The sequence below is a fragment of the Convolutriloba macropyga genome, chromosome 2 (assembly GCF_964194025.1).
Source record: "Convolutriloba macropyga chromosome 2, txConMacr16.3, whole genome shotgun sequence".
Lineage (NCBI taxonomy): Eukaryota > Metazoa > Xenacoelomorpha > Acoela > Convolutidae > Convolutriloba > Convolutriloba macropyga.
Window position 1 is genome coordinate 21340046 of NC_134469.1, and position 21425 is coordinate 21361470.

At 38.2% G+C, this 21425-nt stretch overlaps 1 protein-coding gene across 3 annotated transcripts in view; it reads left to right on the forward strand.

Moving 5' to 3' along the window:
• The window catches only part of LOC142357984 (uncharacterized), a 126396-nt gene that overhangs the window by 95145 nt on the left and 9826 nt on the right, over positions 1-21425 (forward strand). For 2 of the 3 annotated variants that reach the window (XM_075409466.1, XM_075409479.1), the window contains exons 10-11: positions 7153-7243; positions 7725-7951. The exons of the other annotated variant lie outside the window; for it this stretch is intronic. In XM_075409466.1, the coding sequence (XP_075265581.1) occupies positions 7153-7243; positions 7725-7951 (318 nt within the window). The remainder of the gene's footprint in view (positions 1-7152; positions 7244-7724; positions 7952-21425) is intronic. 3 annotated transcript variants of the gene reach the window in all.

Below are 21425 nucleotides of genomic sequence, written 5' to 3' on the forward strand. Positions count from 1 at the left end.
ATACATTCGCCGATCAGAAGATTCATTGAAAATTTTTCCAGCATAACCAATGAAACATGCATAACGTCAACAATGTCTATTTTAGGTGAAACTTGTTCAGCGAATTCTAAACTCTTGAATTGACTTTATGAATAACATTAGTCTTAATATAAACGATGAATACCTGAGTTTGTAGATGAAAAAATGTGAATGAAAGGTGATGAGAATTAGAAGACATTGACGGCTGAAGCCGGATTTTTTTCGAGGCTACATTTAATAGAAGCTACACCTATCTGCCCACTCCAAATTAAAAAGATATTAAAGAGATGCCGACAATTTTTTGTTACTAAATTTCGCCTCAAGTTTCTATTCATAAACAGTTACCCGTGACCTTAGTATACCAGATTCTTCATCACAAAATAACAACGAGCAGGCACAGGCAAATCTATGAGAACGTCACCTGTCAGGAAACCCCAAAAAGCAGACTTGAAAATGGACCGAAGCCCAATAGATTTAAAATCTGTTATCAGTATTATAGGCAAATCTCTATACGTTTCCGGGTCCTACAATTGTCAGGCGGAGCCCTCTTGATAACATTGTTTGAACAATGAGCATTCAAGCAGCAGATAGTCCCCTAAACAAGAAAAAATCACAAATGTAAAAACCAAAAACTAGTTTAAAACAGGAAGAATATTGATCTAATGAAAGTTCCAAAATATATTCAACTATTCCAGCTTGAGAAAAAACTTAAAACAATTAAAATAGATAAAACTCTGTTGCGAGAAAAAAAGTCTGATTAGCAGAAGAAAAGACGTGAAATAAAGGGAGAAACAGGGAGGGAGAGTGGCAGTAACAATATACTGCGGGCGCACAAATTCGTAACAAAATATCGAAAGATTTTCTAAGAAGCCCGAAAGCAAAAACAAATCCAAGAACTGAGATAAACTAATTGAAAAATCACAAATTCCTCCTTGCATTTCTTTGAAACTTCCTTCTATTTGGCTGTCTTAGAGTAATACAAGGAGAAAACCATTCTTTGTTTCTTTCCTAATTCGACTTTTGTGCAGCAGATGGCCATTAAAGCTGTAAAACATACAAAGAAGGCTCGCTAATGTGCGTTCGCACATGATGCTCCGACCCGAGCTCATCTTTATTTTTGACTTGATTGTCAACCAAATGAGATAAAAAAATAGATGTTTGAGTTTAAAAAACTCGTAACAAAACATAACGTCTAATCGAATTACATAAGGCCATGCCTCATTACAACACCCACGAGATCTGCCATCGAAAAGATTACGAGAAAAAAAACAAACAATTAAATAAGCAAAAACAAAAGTTTCAAGGCAAAAACTGAATATCTGAAATTGAAAGCACCTACTAACAACGTCAAAATGCAATCAGATAAAACCTTAACTACACAAACTTAATTTTCCTTAACTATACAGCAGATGGAATTTTTTTTAATGAGACTAAGTAACAAGTCGACAGAGAGAAGTAATGAGGCAAAATTCAAAAATAAATCAACACTTCTCAAACCAAATATTTTCAAAAGTCTTAAAAATCATCCGCTTATGACAAAAATTATTCCTGATAAACTTAGTAAAAAATCAATATAAAACCAATGGGACCTGTCTTTGGTTAGACTAAGCCATGGGAAAGGACTATAGATACAGAAAAACTCAAAAAATTGAAAACCAATTTTTGAAAACACAAATCATTGAAGCCATTAAAACCATTAGCTATTATCTTAATAAAATGCATTTTTCTCTCAATTTCTATATATACTAATTCAGCGAATATTATACTGAAAAAATAAGTAAGTTTATTTGGGCCACATATGAATATCATTGGGATCTGTTATTACCCGAATGTGCTAAAAGAAGAGAAAGAGAAACAAATATACCAATCACAAATGTTTTATAAAAGCGCATATTGTCAAAGCAGTTAAAAGCGCAAATATTGTCAAAGCATATTGTCAAAGCATATTGTAAAAGCGCAAAAAACAAAGCAGTTACGGCATAATGTCCTTATTTTTCAAAAACCTGCAATCGGATGGGAACCCTCAATGATGAGAATAAGTTACAAATTGACGAAAAGAACAACAAAAGCCAAAAAGTTTGTAAAGTTTTTGAAAACTGTTTAATAGCATATATTGTGACTATTCGCTGTAAACTGACTGCTTCGATAACGTCATTCATTCAATAGATAATTACAAGCTTAAGGGACCGGTCACTATTTTACGGCTACATAAAAAATAAAAAAACAGGCAAAAACAGCAATTTCAATAAAAAAAAGTTGAGCGAGAAAATTGTCGCTCGAAAAGCCATTAAAAATGAAATTTTATTAAAAACTTTTTTTATTTTCAAACAAATCTTGAACAGCAATGGGATTCTTCTTTTTTAACAACGAGACTTCAAAAATAAACAAATTCGAACAAATACATTATTGCCACAAAACCGTAGTATCAACGCCATTAAATTCAATGGATTTCAACTGAAGCCATTAAATACGCTAAATTAAACCTAGATGGGACAACAAAAATGTTTGTCTTTCATGAGTTATCAATAGGACATTACAACAAGTCATTGACAAGGAAAACAGCAACAAATACAGGCAAAATCCAAAAACTAAGCAGAAAAGTGCGAGAACAAAGTGTCGGGGCCATTTGAACCATAAGCTTCTCTCTGAAAACATTATCTATGATCCATTGAACTTCATCTCTAAGCGTCTGGGAGCTATCAATATTAAGATAATGTGATAAGATTTCAAAATTAACCGAAATTACAAAAATAATATCCAAAAATTTAAAAACAATATATGAAAACTCGTGCATCGAGTGATAAAACCAACAGATAGAAGATAAAACTGCTAAGTTGATAAAATTTGGTTGAAATAGAAAGCGAAAGAGTCCTGACATTACTGAGACTGACATATAGTTCACGAAAAAAAGTTTTTGATTGGTTAAAATTCCAGAAAATTTTCGAAAAAATAATTTCAAAGACTTGACAGCCATTAAATTCAATAACTTTCAACGGATGTTAATAAATACGCCCAGATATGCCTCGATGGGAGGACAAAGATGTTTGTCAGGCACGGGTAAGCAGTAAGAAACCACATTAAGTTCTTTGATTATAAAAACAACAAGTAACCAATAATTCAGTCTAAAATTGCGAGAATAATTCAGTCAATGACTCAGGCAAAAACCAATAATTCAGTCTAAAATTGCAAAAAGAAAATGTCGAAGCTGTTTAAACCATATGTTTTTCTCTGGAAATTTTAACTGTGACACTTTGAAAGTCTTCTCTAAGCCATTGGGAGCTATCAATATTAAGATAATGTGATAAGATTTCAAAAGTTACCAATAAATGAAAATAACCAAAAATTTTCGAAATTTTTCTTGCATTCTTGTGGCATTGAAGTCAAATGAACAGCAGTTAGAAGATAAATCTGCTGAAAAGAATAGTTTAGGTTGCAGCAGGAAATGAAGGCGTCCTGTAAATACCGAGACCGAGTTACAGGTCACGAAAATAGTTTTTGATTGGTTAATGTTAAAAAATTTTCAAAAAATTTATTTTTAAAGTCTTAACAGCCAATTGCTGTCCATTTAAAGCACTAGATGGGATTGCTTAATTTTCACTACTACACATATTGCTCTTTTAATTAAGTAGCATATGCCATAGGACTACAAAAAATTTGTAATACCTAAAAAATAAAATAAAAATTTGAATTAAACTTATTAAAAATCAGAGTCGAAGCCAAACAAAACATGAGCGATTCCTTGATAACGTTTTTTTGTTCTTTTGGCTTCATTTAACTATAAATGAGGTTTGACATTAAAAGAACCTCAATATGAGAAGTGACTAGCCTCTAGGTGACTTAAAAAACAAAAAAATATGAAACGTTTTCTAAAAAAGGAGCTCTCAATTAGAATTCGGTTTTTTATGATAAACTTCCCTATGAGACCAGAACTAGTCCTTTTTTCGCCTTTCGTCTATCATGAACACAAAGTTGATTCATTTGAGACATGAAAAATAATTGTGGAATACTATTTTCATAGAAAAAATCTTAATTTGAATGAAAATTCCCCTAAAAGTTAACAAAATCATGCCAAATATCACGTGATCAAGCAAAATTTTAAACCTCGATAATTCCTCGAAAAAAAACGAAATTTAAAAAAATCTTAATTTCGAATTCTACGCTTGACCAGCTGTTTAATGACACCATTAACATTTCTCTAGGATGAATATATCGATCGGCCAAAATTGTCTGAACAAAAAAACCCATTTGAGTAAATAGTTCCTCCCCCCACAAGTGGGGTCGGAGCAATGAGCCGTAATAGTGATAGTACCCAGGTTTTAGCCATTTGAGTAACTGTTGGCTGCTTTTAAAAGGGTTGATATGTAGGTTGTAACAAAGCACAGTCAATGCCAATCCCCGTTTTTCGGCATAATGATGCCTAATATATATCTCAAAAGTCTACCGTGTGACAAATAAACGTGCCCATTGAATGCAAATTAATTTTTTCCTGAAGACAGCTGAATGTTAAATTACCAATTTCTCCCAATTCCTGCTGGTTGTTGCTGATGATTGTTTCGTCTGGCTGTTATTTTGAAAATAATTTTACACACTTGAAAAAAATACACTTTTCAAATTCCATTGCGGGTGATCTTGAGATTTTTCCTTTGTGGCTTATATACCTCTGTGTTAATAGAAATTAAACTATCTTTTAGAGCCTGATTGACCGCTGTGGTTGGTACTTTAAGTTTTTCGCATTTTCGCTGACTAGCTTGATTCAAATTATACACTATTATCTTCGAGGAGGTGTTGTAAGACGCTGTACTGCTAAGACAACAAAGAAAACCAGAAATAGTTAAGAAAAAACAAATTCTGCAAGATTTTTTTATCAATAAAATAATGCATCAGGCTTTATTTTTGGATGAACTATGTCAACCACCAACCATGCAGATTAAAAACCAAACCCTTGTCAATGTGGTGGTCTTCAGCCAAAAAAATTACTAACAAAGAAAATTGTGTGTTAGTACAACCTGCTTCTCTTGGTGAGCCTCAAAGACGGTAATTATTCATATTTTTAAAGCGAAATATTTCAGATATCCTATTGTATGAGTTTTAAAAAAACGCGTTCCTTTTGACAAGGACGTTCACAACTTCCACAATTTTAGTTAAGGTCCCAAAAAGCTACAAAATTTAAAATAATGTTGACATGGTTGAAGTTGGATTTTTGGCACGGGATATAGCTTTACAATCAGCTTCCTGATTTATGATCTTGCAATGATTACTAAGATTCAAATATGATCTTTCTATGATTACTAAGAATCATTTATGGTCTTTTAATGATCAATAAGAATCTTTCATGGTCTTTGTAAGTTTAAAAATAAATTTTGAGAAAATAATTTGTATGATGACAAATATTTATATAAGATTTTTGTATGGATAGCGAGAAACACGAAGCACATTCGAAGAAACATGAGACCCACGGAAAGATTTGAATTGATATCTCCCAATTAAACCATTCAAGCATGGCAGCGCTTTAAAACAAACAGAAACATGGATCTCAATAAAAACAGGCAAAGGGTTTCCCAGATGAGTCAGGACTAAAAAGAAGCACCAAAAAGAGAAAAAGAGGTCTCAGATAAACCGGGGAAAAACAAGCACAAAAAAGAGTCCCAGATAAGTCGGGACAAAAAACAAGAACCAAATGTTACTAATTTGGTTTAAGAACATACAATCGGTCAGATAAAAATTTTAAGAATTGACTCTCTCTCAACTTTTATTATAGTTGATCTTTTTTTGCAGTTGACTAAAGACATTAATAGCAAAAAAAGAATAACTTGGACAGGTTCAGAGGACGATAAAGTTTTAAAAACGAAATCTGATTGTCTCACGATATCAGCAACCATTTAAAACCCATCTGAAATGTGAAAAGTCACCAACCGTTTTTACTCTACTGATGATTAGTTAGACAAGAAAGAAAATCACTAAATTTTTAGCTGAATAATCAATAGAGCCAAAAGTTTCAATTTTTACGGATACTAGAACAGAATTAACTAAAAGTGCAACTAATTGATGAAGCCAATCAATTCTTCACAATTTTCTCCAATCATGGTCCCGTTTTTTTATAATTGTACCATATCTGAAGGTGTTACTGAGGGTTCTTGTGCAAAACAAAGCAAAAGAACTTTTGATCCACTTAACCCTTAAAAGTTTTGCTTTCTAAAGTTTCAGCTACTAGCTACGGTGTTTTTGGTACCAAATACAAAAAAATTGGTCAAAAGGTTTTTAAATTTAAATTTTTATAACATATCTCTTGGAGGTAATTATCTGCGTAGAAAGAGCCACCAAAAAATATTGTTTTTCAATGTTTTCAGGACTTAATTGTACTTTTTCGATTTAAAAAATGCATGTTTAAGTATGATTACTAAGATGGCTCCAATTGTGCAACAGTTTTGCTTGTATTTACTTCAGTTTTTGGCAACTTGCTAATTGTATATTCTTCAGTTTTTGGTATCTTGCTAAGCCTAATTGTATTTGCTTCATTTTTTGGTATCTTGTTAAGCCTTTGCACACACTTATTTGTTTGGTTTAGTTTGGATATGGAACTTTTTTGTATGATCTTAGTATGATTACCAAGTTTCCTTAAAAACCATGTATGGCTTAGTATGATAACTAAGATGGCTTGGTATATGTACATGTCTTTTTGTCCAATTTTACGCTCTCTGGCTTAAACGTTGCTCAAATTTGTTTTTTTTTTGTTTAATTTAGGCATAGAATTTATTTGTGTAATCTTAGTATGATTACCAAGATTCCATAAAAACATATATGACCTATCATGATTACCAAGAATCATTTTTGAATTGGTATGATTACTAAAATTTTAATGGTGGTCATCCAGGGCAGTTATAATTGTCCTCTGGAACGCTAGATTCGGTTCTTGTTATACGCAAAAAAAAGAATTTTCTGCAATTGGTATAAAAAAGCTTGCTTATTTCCTACCACGAAGCCAAAATATCAAGTGGATAAATCCCTTGACTTTGCGAATATCCTTAAAAATCCTTGGGAACCAGATGCTTAGCATCATAAAAAGCAAATGTGGGGTCATTTTGTGACTGAAAAGAATTATATATGATCGGTGCAATTATACGCATTTCACTTCAGATGCGACAGAGAGAACTGGATCAACTGACGGTTGCCGAAATCAGTGCCAGAGAAGAAGCTGAAATTCAAAAGGAAAAAGCGAATATTCTAGGTAAGAACAACATTTCAGATTCTTAATTCTGATCTTTTCCATTTGTGTCCCCTGTACGTTATGCACCCCCAGTTAAAAAGCACGTGTCATTACACAGTAAATCATTATGTAAAAGATGGCAGGTGCGTCTGGTGGGTGCAAAAACTATGCACCCACTGAGCTGGGGCGGTGGGGGGTATGAGAAACGGAAAAGATCCCTTAATTCATAACCGAGGATGTCTGACCATACCTGTGATTTTAATATTTTCTTAACTTTATTTCGCAGCCGAATGCAACCACAAATTTCATAAATTGATAAGAATAACATCAATGCGTTTGCGTTGCGTCTGAGTTTCTCACATATGGACGAGAAAACTGTCGTGTTTGTGTCCATGAGCCCGTATACATTTGTGATGAATGTGTTTGTGGTTTTTGTGTTACAGATGATCAGACAGCTAATTATTTGACCTATAATGACATAAACAGTGCTTCTCTATTCCAGCCTCCAAAAATGCCGAGAAGGAAGCAAAGTCAGAGCCAATTTTGGACAATGACGCACTTCTTGACCTCCAAAACCAACTGGCCCACTCGAAAGAAGATGTACTGAGTCTGAACTCAGAGTTGAACATGCTGAAAGACCAGCTGGTGCAGAAGAACAGACAGATCAGTGACTTGAACAAGGAGTCCACATCCAGAATTGGATTGACCAAAGAGAACATCAAACTTAAGGTTTCATTCGTCTATTTTTTTTACTACCCATGCTGGAGTTTTCCAGAATATGCCCTATGAACAGACTAACTTGGTCATTGATCAGGCCAATTGTGCAGCTAATGACCTATTATCAGACCCTATAGCCCAGATGTTCATTTATTATCATATCGTTGACATGACCACCCGGGTCGAGGGGTCAGCAGCTGTAAGCGGATATTTTTTGTAAGAAATCAGCTGAATGTGCTGAAATTACGTAAGGTTTGTGCTGATTGCTCTGAAAATCGATAAAAGGTGCTGAATCCGCTGAAATAAAATATTTAAGCACAATTCAGCGCTCCTCTTGCATAAAATCAGCATTTGATTCAGCACCTTTCTTACATAATTTTACGTGCAATTTTTTTTCTCACTATTGCTTATAACGTAGTCAGCATGTAGGATCCTTCAACTTTTGCACTTATGAAGAGCCACTAATCAATCAAAACTCATCAATCAATCAAAATGCGTGTTTTTTTTAAAATGAAAATTCATTTTTTTTGAAAAACACACCGAGTGAAAAGCGTCACTCTTTCATCATATGTAACGGAAGGAAAATAATTATACTTAAGCTACCTGGTTTCATTCAATCAAGTAATTTGGTTTTATGCCTCAGCAGATTAGGCAGATTAATGTGTAAGATTTACCCGCTGAAAAATACTTTTTTTCAGCAATTTTCAGCGCAGTTCTGACATAATTTTTGACAAATTCCTCGACCCGGGCAGGCCCCTGTACGACCATTGTGTAGATAATTTGAAAGACTATGTTATGTGTTTTCAATACCATGTAATTTGAGTCGGACTACCAAAATGGGCTAATAATCGACTATCTTCCGCGTGCGCATCTGCGCCATTTGTATTAAGCTGTTCTCAGCTTAGTTACCAATCGTTGAAAACACTTATGCCAATGTTAAATTAATTGTGATTGAGAGTTTTCAGATTTACTTTTCAGAAATTTTTGATACATATGGGGGAATTCAAAGTGGGTAAATGAGAGGGGTAAAAATGTAGAGGGGTGAATTAAAATCAGAAAAATTTCGCAAAAAGATGCCCGATCAAGTGGTACTTTGGCTGTTGGGAAACTTGCTAAATATTAGGAGCCAATAGAGTTAATGGATTGTTAAATCGAAGCATAACAACCGTTAGCTAAAGATACAAGCACATTTTTCAAGTACTCTGAAATTTCACAATAACAATTATAGTATTACAGAGCTGCTCTAAACGAACGAACGGATAATTAATCCTGAAAAACAAATCGACCGCATACATTTAAGTGTTAATTACCACTACTCTTAGCACCCACCAAACAAATTAACGCGCGCTTAGGCTAACAATATATTATCACTTGAGACTTTACTTTTCTAAAAAAAAACGAGCCCCAGTTTAGGCCTGGGTTATCCAGGACCAAATCCAAACTAGAATTAGAACTAAATATTAGTAGGCACCATTATTGGTGCTCAATTTCCCTGCTCTTTGACTATCATTTGCAACACAGGGTAACTACTAAAAGCAATGCAGGTGCATCTGAAGAAAAGCAATAAATTCACCCATAATATTCAAGGTTACAAGAGCAGAAGGCGCCTACCCAAGGATGTAACAGGCTCAAAGGCTCCCCCTTTTTAAAATTTTTTAAAGAAAAAAAACAATACTAATATTATGAGATAAGCAGTAAAAATTTCATGAGTTAGATGTATCCGTTTCTCTGCCGATAGGAAAATTAGGAAACCGTTTCACTATGCACATGAACGTGGTTTTCCGCCCCTATCGGCCCGATGCTCCGCTGATAATATTGAGAAAAAGAAGCAGGATGAGATTGCTGTTGTTCTGAGCTATACCGCAGAAAACGGTCCTTTTTCTTTTTGAGTAAGTGTTGAATAAATTCCCTTTGAAAATATACTGTTTAAACAGTAAACAACAATTTAGCAACTTGCAAAATAAATATTAAGTTCTTATTTTATATTTCTAAGTTTTTTCGGTTAACTTAACAATTCATCAACGCTCAACAAGAAGTGTGAAAACGATCGCCTTTCAGCTCATCCCTGGTAATTAATACGCTTTTATTTTTACTCTTTCATAAATATAATGTTTCGGCCCCCAGTCTTTAAATTGAGAGTTATAGCACAAACAGGTGTTAGGCATATATCTTTGCCCTCGATTTGTTATGTCTTTTATCAAGTTAGATCGGCATACCTAAAGAGATCCCGTATGGTGTGATCTGTAGCAGCCCGCTCTAATTTGATACAATGAAATGGGATTTAGGGATGCGAAAAATATAGTGTAATTTTTTGTTTTCATTTCAATTGAACTATTCTATACTAGATATAAAGAAAATTCTTCTTCACAATTTACTCCCATTTACTCATGATCATGATGGTTCCTAATTACCCTCCTCTCCCAATACTACATCCTTATTGGAAGGGGAGGGAATTCACCACCGGTATTATATTAATGAGAAATAACTATAGTGTTTTAAGAGGCAATTTTTGGAGTATGACTTGTATCAATTAATTAATGAATAGAGACGTGTGAGTTAACCGATCTTGGTCGAATTAGTTGAATAGTACTATTCATCTTTGAATTAAGGTAGGCTGCTAACGATAATTCGTGGTTAATTTATCTTAGCTGCTGCTTTAGTTTACTTTTCTCTAATTTGACTTTTTCTCTAATTCTTTCTCTTGCCCTGTCTCTCAGTAATTAAATATTATTTTTTCTATAATTGGACGCATTACCTGTACTGAACACCAACCAACATTAATTGTTTCATTTAATTGCGAATTCGCTGTTACAGTAAGATGTCCTGAGTCGATCGATTTGAATAGAGCCAACGAATATAACCTTATCTCAGATTATACTGACAGATTGAAATAATTTCTAGAACAATTAATGACATCAAATTTGTTTGATATCTATTAGAATGCAGTAAGCAGTAATTTGCTCGAAATTATAACACTTTGAATAGTATTGTTGAACAAAGAGTGAAAGCTTCTCTTAATTTGACAGCGCATTTGATTAATTAAGAAAATCGGACAAGCCAAGAAAGAACTACAACCCATCTGTGTGAGGAATGTATCTAATAACAAAAGAGAAATTTTTTTCTTCTCCTAACAAGAACCGAAGAGCAAAAGTTAAAAAAGTTCTAATTTCAAAACACGTGAAGACATATTAAGTTGCAGTTAAAGTTTTCTTAGAATGTCGAAAAACTGTTTTCATTTCAAGCTATTAATGTTTATTTAGCTCGTGTGTTTTGATAAGATTTAATTTTTCAACCAAATGCTGAAAGTGAGAAATCTATGCTGAAAGTTCTCATGCTCAAACTGAAAAATCTTATAATAACTTTGCAATTTTAATTATTTTCTTTGCTCAAATTTTCTGTGATTAAGTTGAAGTATACTCCCATCAAAAACTGATTTTTTAAAACCTGAGGCTCATCATCAAATGTGACAAATTTTTAAATAAGATGAACCTATGTGCTGTTATAGTTGAATAAACTCTATCGTAAGTTTAAATTCATCGAGATAGTCAACAGTATTCAAACAGATCAAGGCAAAAAGCACATCAAAAAGAATCGGCAAATCTATCTGTATTTGTTAGCAGGTAATTTGTGTGAGCCGATTTTCGACTCAGATAGCTCACCGATAACGTTTCGAAACATAAAAATATTAAGCCTAAAAAGAGCGCAATCGATTTAGTTTATTAGTAGGCTCAATGAAAGTTATGTTAAACGAACTTTTCTGAACTTTCTACGTATAAAAGGACGGATATAAGGCTTACATGGTTAAAAAGTTACGTAATAAATCTTTCTCGATAGGTTATATAATTAGCGTTGCTCATTTACGCGGTAACGTCCTGCGGCCCAGAAGAGAATGTTGGGAGGATCGGTATAAACTTAACGAGTGGGCGGACGAGCGATCCGGACGATGTGCGTACGACGGCGGAGCGGGCAACGCTGTCGGAGTTGTAACGGAGTTCTTCAATCTGATCAGTTGGATAGTAACCCTTGGGTTGCTTTCTTCAACGATGCAAACTAAATCACCGACCTTGAGGTGCTGCTCGGCAGGCCTCTGCCACTTAGATCTACGGTTCAGCGCAGGTACATACTCGTTAAGCCAACGTGCCCAAATTGCATTGGCTGTAGGACTGTGCACGGGCGTACCGCTTAAAATGATCAATCTCGTCGAGGCCAACAATAGACGGAGTTCCGGTTGCATGGCTACCAAGTAGAATATGATTAGGTGTTAATGCGCCTAGGTCGGATGGGTCGGCCCTTATGGGCGTTAAGGGACGTGAGTTTAGTGCGTGTTCAACGAGACAAAAGATAGTGTTCAACACCTCATTTGAGGCGAGGCATACCGAGGAGAGTACTCTCTTAAATATGCGGACCAACCACTCCCAGACGCCACTTTGGTGCACTGGGCGGATTGAACCTCCATTTAATGCCCTTTTGTGCAAGTTCGGCGGCAATGTTAATCGTATTCCATTTTTCGGTACAATCACGGAGCTCTTTCTCCGCTCCAATAAAGTTCCTACCATTATCTGACCAAATGATAGCGGGAGTACTCTGACGGGAGACGAACCGCTCTACTCCTATTACACAGAAACTAGTGTCCATGGACGGAACAACTTCAACATGGACAGCACTAGTATTCAGACAAATGAAGAGAAATCCCCACCTCTTCTCTCTAGTCCGACGAACGGTGACGTAGAATGGGCCGTAATCAACCCTGGTGTTGTTAAAGGGAGGAGACTGGTATGCAAGTCTCTTCTTTGGGAGGTCTGCCATGATCGGTTGAATGGTTGCTGCACGAAACTTTCTGCAAAAGACTCAGTTTTATTTGATGGAACGCACTGTGGAACGTAGTTTAAGGATGGCATAACGTTCCTGAACATTTGAACGCAAGTAATCGATGCCCTGATGATGGTTCTTCAGATGAGTATGACGCAGGAACAGTTAAAAGTATGAAGCGGATCCAGCACGATAGGATGTTTAGTGTCAAAGTCAATTTCCACTAGCCGGCGGAGTTGATCAGAAGAACGGAAGAGGTCATGATGCAGAATAAACGGATTAAATTGAACAATGCGGCTGCTCCTCTTAACGAATTTGCTGTCAAAAAGATCAATTCTTTCGGTATTAAAGAATTCTAGTTGAACCAGGTACTGGTGAAGACGCTCGGCTTCGTCAAGCTCAGCGGGGTCCGCTATGCTGCCGTCTACAGTACGGTGACTCTCATGAGATGGTAAAAGACGGAGCATAAATGCAGTGATACGAAGGGGTTTTTGATAAGAATTGAACTTGTCAAACGGGATTAGATTAATGCTTTGTTACTCCAGGCGCTTGGTTATGGATGCGGCTAAAGATAAGATGGAGTCATCATCTTGTTCCTTGGTAACCACTTCGAGCTTGATGTTATCAACGACGTCAGTATATAGTACGAAAGTGAATTGCTTAGATCTCAAGAAGTCAGGACCCCTGACCCAGATACTGAATTGCAAAACTTCAGCTGACATACCACGCGTGCCAGCATCTGCCGGATTATCATAAAGAGCGATGTGGTTCCATTGGTCAACGCTGGTCTTCTCCAGAATATCATTAACATGATTTGCGATGAAGATAGAGTGTTTATTTGTTGAGTTTATCCACTGCGAGACGATGGAACTATCTGTCCACATAAATACTTTATCCACATTCACCGTTAATGCGCAACAGATTTCCCTTTTTAAACGGGCAGCGAGGAGAACGGCTTGTAATTCTAACTTAGGAAATGTCATTACCTGCATAGGTGCAACACGGGCCTTGCCCAAGACAAACGCCAGCTCTGTTGTAATCTCCTCGGAAGTGCAAAATACTTGAGCCCTATGAAAACCTACTGCACTGAATACGTCTTGCGAGCCATCAAAAAACATGTGGAGTTCAAGATGTTGGAATGGTCCTGAAAAGTAACTTCTTGGTATAGTGATATCAGCTAACTGCGGCAATTCAACACACCAGGCAAGGAATCTGTCAATTGTGTCTTTAGGTGACTCTTCATCCCAACTTTGTCAATGACACGCCAATTGTCTTTCAAAATTAACAGAGCACCAACAGTAAACGGTGCGACAAGACCAAGCGGGTCGTTATAGACCTTTGACACAAGGCTTAAGACCAAGCGCTGTGTTAAAGTTTTCAAGATGATGCTGTTAGTACCTCTGCTCACAACCAGAGTACCGTTGTTGTGATCCTACTTAAACCCAAGCACGTACATTGATTCCTCCATGAATGAAACGATGACTCTCATTTCAGTTAAGTGGATTGAGCAGACCCATCAATTCGGTCAGCCAGATCTGGTACATTGCCTACAAACTTAGTAAGATTGAATCTACCTAGGCGAAGGAGACGTACCAATTCCTTCGACCTAATGAGGGCCCTCTGGGGGGATTCCACTGAGTCTAAGTAATCGTCCATTTAGAAGTTTTCAAGGACGGCATTTGCAGCTTCTGGGTACTCCTTACCATTGTCACTTGCCGTGCGCTGAGGTGCGTAGTTGGCGCAGGTAGGTAAATCTCTTGCCCCAAAGATGTGGCGCGTATGCTGGTGTACCACAACGTTTGATGTGGCACAAGCCTTTCCTGGCTTGTTCTGATAAACAGCCGGATGATGTGGTAGATACCACTATCGTTCCGAGTGACTTCCCACCTTATGAGCATCTTCGACCCTTACTACGTAGCACTTGTCTAAGTCCTCTTCGATAGTTTTTTAATACTTTTCCCGTAAAAGCTTGTCTTTCGTAAGCCGCTTTCCTACTGATTTTAATTTTAACAGCGCTGAGAAGTAATTGTTAGGCAGTTCGATGTTATCTTCAGCCCATAGAGTTCCGACATCGTACCATTTTCCATCATGCACTGTGGTGTTTTCAAAATTATCAAGCGCATGTGCATCCGCGGCGGATCGTGGGTCTACTTGCTTCTGTGTGGCGTACGACTCCATGTCGTACCAAGATTTTACCTGACAAGCAAGTTCAAAGTCCTGCTCCATATTTGTTTTAAAACAAGTCGAGAATAAACCCGAAGACGACGGTAGAGGGCCGCTTAGAACCCAACCTATGTTCAAGCGAACAGCAAATGGCGAGCACTTCTCTTCGGCAGCGAAGTACTCTAACGGGCGGATGGCATGATACACATTCTGTTCAAGTATCATCTCGATGTTTCCATAGCAATATGTAACCGGGTCTAGAACTGCTCGGCACGGGTAAATTTCTTGAAGTGCTTTAATGTTGATCGCATCGGCGCCTACGTTTAAATCTTCCTTTACATAAGGACTGACTTTAAATGGTTCAAATGCTTGGTTGTTGCGTGGTGTTACAGTAAGTTCATTTAATTTAGTGTCTACAAGTTCCTCGGTATTTATGACATTGACTGTTAGTTTCAATGCTGTTCCGTGCCAACCAAGTCTTTTTGCAAGACTATTGGACATCCAAGAGTTACTGCAAGCGGCTTCGAGTAAAACTAAAGGCGTGGTATATTTACCGGAAGAGCCCGTCAACTGTAATTCAGGAAGGAGGCCTTTCACATTACTCACAGATGTCAAATTAGTGGTCTTATTTGATGATTGGACATTAGAAGGTTTATTTTGACTTGCGCCAGCATTAGAGTTATTATTGTTGTTGGTTGAAGGAGATTCTGATGGATAAATCCTCTCAGCTCTATGGAGAAGTGTATTATGGGAGCTGTTGCAACTGTGCTTCCTGCATTTCCTAGGTTTCGGGCACTGCCTGTACGTATGCTTTTCTCTCAAACATGAAAAGCGCAGTTTTGCTTCCGCCACTACCTTTGATTGCTGAGTGGGGGATTTTTCTTTAAATACCCGACACTCCCATTTGCGGTGGTTACCTTTACAGACAATGCAGCGAGGGGTTGGAGGCGATTCTGATGTAAAGGCTGGTCTCTGGGTGCCCTTAGTTTGCACATTAGAAGCAAAAATTCTTGAGGAAACTTTGGCCTTGACTACTGAGTTGGTGATATCCTCAGTTTTTACCTTTGATAATGTTTGTTTCATTAAGTTGTGAGCCTCGGCTTCTTGCTTCAACCAGTCATTGAAGTCAAGGGGTGTCGGTTTTACCCATTGCTTTTGGACCGCGAAAAGTGACCAAGACTCATTGAAATTGAGCGGCAATTTTTGCACTGCCGTGTTAAAAATCGAGGCGCTATTAGGGTCCGAGTCATATGAGGTGATTTGAAGACCCCAACAAGACCTGAAAATATTGCAGAATAGTTTATGATGTTATCGATATTGTGCATCTTAAGTGGTGGAAAAGAGCTGAGTTTGTCTTAGTGTGCACTGACTAAGGCCTGGGCTTTTCCAGTAACAACAGTTTTTAAGTACGTTAACTTGACATCATCACTCAAGGACTGTGAGTCTGTGGCGCTTTAAAATTGTCCAAATCATTCATGCCACTGCAGGGGATCACCATTGTACTCTGACAACTTCCACTCGGGCAATGGATTGTTCTTCTTGCAAGTGATTGCGTCCGCCAACCGTTTTATCAAATCCGCGGAGTCCAAAGAAAGAGCAGAAGGTGTAGGATGCGTTGCGCCACCCCAACACACCGGGTTCGGAACGGTAGCTCCATACGGTGGCGGAAAGATTGGAGTAACAAAAGGGAGGCGGTACCTGAGGAAGAACTAACTGGATTCGGTTGCTTGAAGTCTGATGTTACGTGACTTTGGGACCTTGTTGCAGCTTGTACATGAAAAAAGGAGGGGAGAGAAGTAGAGACTTGAGGTTTGCTTAACGGGACCGGTTGTGCGGTGTTTAAAATTACAAATTTACCTACAAGTGGTAACACATAAGATGGGACTGCTGCGGGAATTGCCAGATGTTTGGATCCGTAGGAACAGAAGCTGCGTGGGTTATGGGAAAAAATTTTGGGGCAGGTACCTCTTTTGTGGCGGCGGTGGATGAATTAATCGTAGTACAAAATTGTTTGCGGACGAAATTAACTGTGCAGGCGGAGAAAGAGGTAACGGATTGACATTATTTGCCACGGGGTTACTGGCGTGTAGTGGGAGTGCTTGTGGCGGCGAAGGAGCAAAACGGAATGCTGGTCGGATTAACGGGAAAGGCGGTGGTACGGGGTTTAGAACGGGGGATGGAGGCATGTACATTTATTTGTGCTTGTGTTGGATTAGATGCTAGCGGAGCAATAGCGAGTGCGTTTAAAGGTGGCGAACCGGGAGGTCTGACTAAATTCAACTGTCCCGGCATGCTCAACCTTCGAGGGAATTAGTGATCTAACAGTAAAATGCCGAAGTGCATTGTTGCTTGAGACAGTTGTCGGGCTGCGTTTTTGGCGTTTATTTGATTTGGCATACCAAAGTTTATTGGTGGCGTTGGAGGCGTATAATGAGGCTGTTGCTGCTCTTGCATTATGTTGTTTGCAACATGTGCATTATTGGTTACATTGGTTCTACTACTTGGTTCCTGCGGCTCATGGACAAGGAGGTTGATGTTAACCTCAACTTGACCATCTAAATTGGGAATAGATTGTGAATTTGAGAGCGAAACCCTCGAGCAGCAACAATGAACCCGTCAGTTTTCTTATTTACAGTCTCTAACCATTTTTCAAGGTTCTTACAGGCAGCATCTGGATTTTCAATCTTTTGTGCTAGATCAAAGAGCGCTTCATTCTTATCAACTACTCTAGTAAAGCATCTTTGAGTTTTACAATCAGACGTTCGGCCTTAACTTTTCTGTCTTGCTCAAGTTCAACCTCTAATTTTGCCTTCGCACTATAAAGTTTGTTGAATTTGTTCTGCAATGTCGCCATGATTTTATCAGAACATGAATCAAAAGTTTAATTCATCAATAGAGGGCATGTTCACACTCAAAACACAAAGGAGTTAACTCGAACCCTTTTATGAAATTTTGCCTAGCAAACCTTCGAAAACCAAAGTTGATCGTCGAGTACAGTAGTACCCGGCGAAAAAAAAAGAACAGTGAGCGCAAAAGCGCGACACGGGAAAGAACGGGAAGAGACGCGGAACGAGTAGCGCACAACGCAACGGGAAACTGGTCGGAGAATTGGGAACGTCGGACCAACAGCGCATTAAAAAGCAGTACAAAGGAACGGGTGGGACGGAAACGTCGGGCCTATGGCGCGCGACAAAGCGGAAAAACAGTACAGAGCGGGACCGAAATGTCGGTGAACTACGCACAACGAGGAGAGGAACAATGAGGACGGAACGGAAACCTCAAAAGAGTAGCGCGGACGCAACCGAAAGCCGGGATAATACATGCGGGAGACTGTAAGCCACTAGCGAGAGTGCGGGGAGAACCATGCTAGCAGACAACAGCAACAAACTTAACCAAAGAAACTAGCCATAACTCCAGAATAAACTTAAATCACACCCTAGAAAGAAGGATAGAAGCTACTGCCAGGCACACTAGCACAAATCATTTTGGGGCTTTATCTACCAATATTAAAACAATTTACGGCAACGACGTAGTATAACCAAACGTAGAAAAGGTCCGGAAATTTAATAGCCGTAACTCCAGAACAAACTTGAAGCACACCCTAGCAAACCACCATGCTCAGAAAACAAAAGCGTATACTACCAAAATTAATCAAACGAGGAGTTGGGGAGAACAATGCTAGCAGATCACATCAACAAACTCAACCAAAGCAGCTAGCCGTAACTCCAGAACAGACTTTAGTCACACCATTGAAAGAGGGAGAGAAGCTACTGCCAGTCAAACTAGCACAAGTCATTATGGGTCTTTAACTACCAATATCAAAACAATTTACGCCAACGACGTAGTATAACCAAATGTCGAAAAGGTCAAGAAATTTAATAGCCGTAACTCCAGAACGACTTAAGTAATACCCTAGCAAATCACCATACTCAGAAAATAAAAGCGTATACTACCAAAATTAGTCAAGCAAGGAGGCGGGGAGAACAATGCTAGCAGAGCACAGCAACACACTCAACCAAAGAAACTAGCCGTAACTCCAAAACGAATTTAAGTCACACCCTTGAAAAAAAGAGAAGCTACTGCCAGGCAAATTAGCAAAAGTCATTATGAGGCTTTTTCTGCCAATATCAAAATAATTTACGGCAACGACGTAGTATAACCAAATGTCGAAAAGGTCAAGAAATTTAATAGCCGTAACTCCAGAACGACTTAAGTAATACCCTAGCAAATCACCATACTCAGAAAATAAAAGCGTATACTACCAAAATTAGTCAAGCAAGGAGGCGGGGAGAACAATGCTAGCAGAGCACAGCAACACACTCAACCAAAGAAACTAGCCGTAACTCCAAAACGAATTTAAGTCACACCCTTGAAAAAAAAGAGAAGCTACTGCCAGGCAAATTAGCAAAAGTCATTATGAGGCTTTTTCTGCCAATGTCAAAATAATTTACGGCAACAACGTAGTATAACCAAAAGTCGAAAAGGTCAGGAAATTTAAAAGCCGTGACTCCAGAACAAACTTAAGTCTTACCCTAGCAAACCACCATACTCAGAAAACAAAGCGTATACTACCAAAATTAATCAAACGAGGAGTTGGGGAGAACAATGCTAGCAGATCACATCAACAAACTCAACCAAAGCAGCTAGCCGTAACTCCAGAACAGACTTTAGTCACACCATTGAAAGAGGGAGAGAAGCTACTGCCAGTCAAACTAGCACAAGTCATTATGGGTCTTTAACTACCAATATCAAAACAATTTACGCCAACGACGTAGTATAACCAAATGTCGAAAAGGTCAAGAAATTTAATAGCCGTAACTCCAGAACGACTTAAGTAATACCCTAGCAAATCACCATACTCAGAAAATAAAAGCGTATACTACCAAAATTAGTCAAGCAAGGAGGCGGGGAGAACAATGCTAGCAGAGCACAGCAACACACTCAACCAAAGAAACTAGCCGTAACTCCAAAACGAATTTAAGTCACACCCTTGAAAAAAAAGAGAAGCTACTGCCAGGCAAATTAGCAAAAGTCATTATGAGGCTTTTTCTGCCAATATCAAAATAATTTACGGCAACAACGTAGTATAACCAAAAGTCGAAAAGGTCAGGAAATTTAAAAGCCGTGACTCCAGAACAAACTTAAGTCTTACCCTAGCAAACCACCATACTCAGAAAACAAAGCGTATACTACCAAAATAAATCAAGTGAGGAGGCGGGGAGAACAATGCTAGCAAACTGCAGCAACAAACTCAACCAAAGAAACTAACCATAACTCCAGAACAATCTTAAGTCACACCTTCGAAAGAAGGAGAAAAGCTACTGCCAGGCACTTTAGCACAAGTCATTATGGGGCTTTATCTACCAATGTTAAAACAATTTACGGCAATGACGTCGTGTTACAAAAGTCAAAAAGATCAGGATGTTTAATAGCCGTAACTACAGAACAAACTTAAATCAAACCCTAGCAAACCAGCACACTCAGAAAGCAAAAGTGTATACTAACAAAATTAATCAAGCTACAAAAATTTGCTAGCAAACAAGTGTGGCGAAGGTCACGAAGCAAACCAGCTGTAACTCCACTAGGAACTTAAATCACACCATAGCAATGAACGAGACTAAACAACCCACTTGCATACAAGCAGAAAAACAATTTACTACAGCAAAACTCAACATGCTACATCATACAATAGATAAAAGGGGAATACTAATGTTACGGCAAAACGGAGACAAAGGGACGGAAACATATAATGAAACCAGATAAGCTGCGAAAAATGGACGGCAGTGAATAACTCAAAAAAGGTGAGAGCAAAATATTTAGTAAAACGCTATTGGCGAGGGCCAACCGCAAACTAACCCGTAACTCGTGAGTGGTGGTCCCTCCCATTGGTAGGCAGCGAAAAGCTACCCGACTGCCGGTGTGTAGTCATCAGACCTTTGAGGGTTTGCAACAAGAGACTGATCAGATCAGGTGCTTTGACTCCCGTGAGACGGGGCGACGGATTATCCGGATCTCTAGGTAGAGGAGAGTCTTCGGGTTGAGAGCCTCTAGTCCCTCTCCTTCCGACCTCTCTGCCTTTACTGTAGGACCAGCCATGTTTCTCGTAACAATGATTCACCAGGGTCTTCTTGACATTGTAATGTCGAGCACATTTCGGGCAATGAAACACTTGACTGCTAATGTCCACAGATATATCTGAGCTTGCTTGTGCGGCTGATTCTCGAGTAATTGCTACTTTCATATCACTTTCCACTACCACGCATTGCGGGTGTGCATTTCTCATGTGAGCTTTTAACCAGCCTGCTGTCTTGTATGACTTATTACAGCCACTCAAGGGGCAGCAAAGCGGTGTTGTTGTTGGTATTACGATCATTTCTGGGTCTAATTCCGACTCCATTGTTGTTACATCATGATTGGTTCTCACATGCCTCTTCATTTCCCTTGTAGTTGCAAACATGCGACTACAATTTTTCATAGAACACTCTACTATCTGTGGTCTTTCGCCTACAGATTT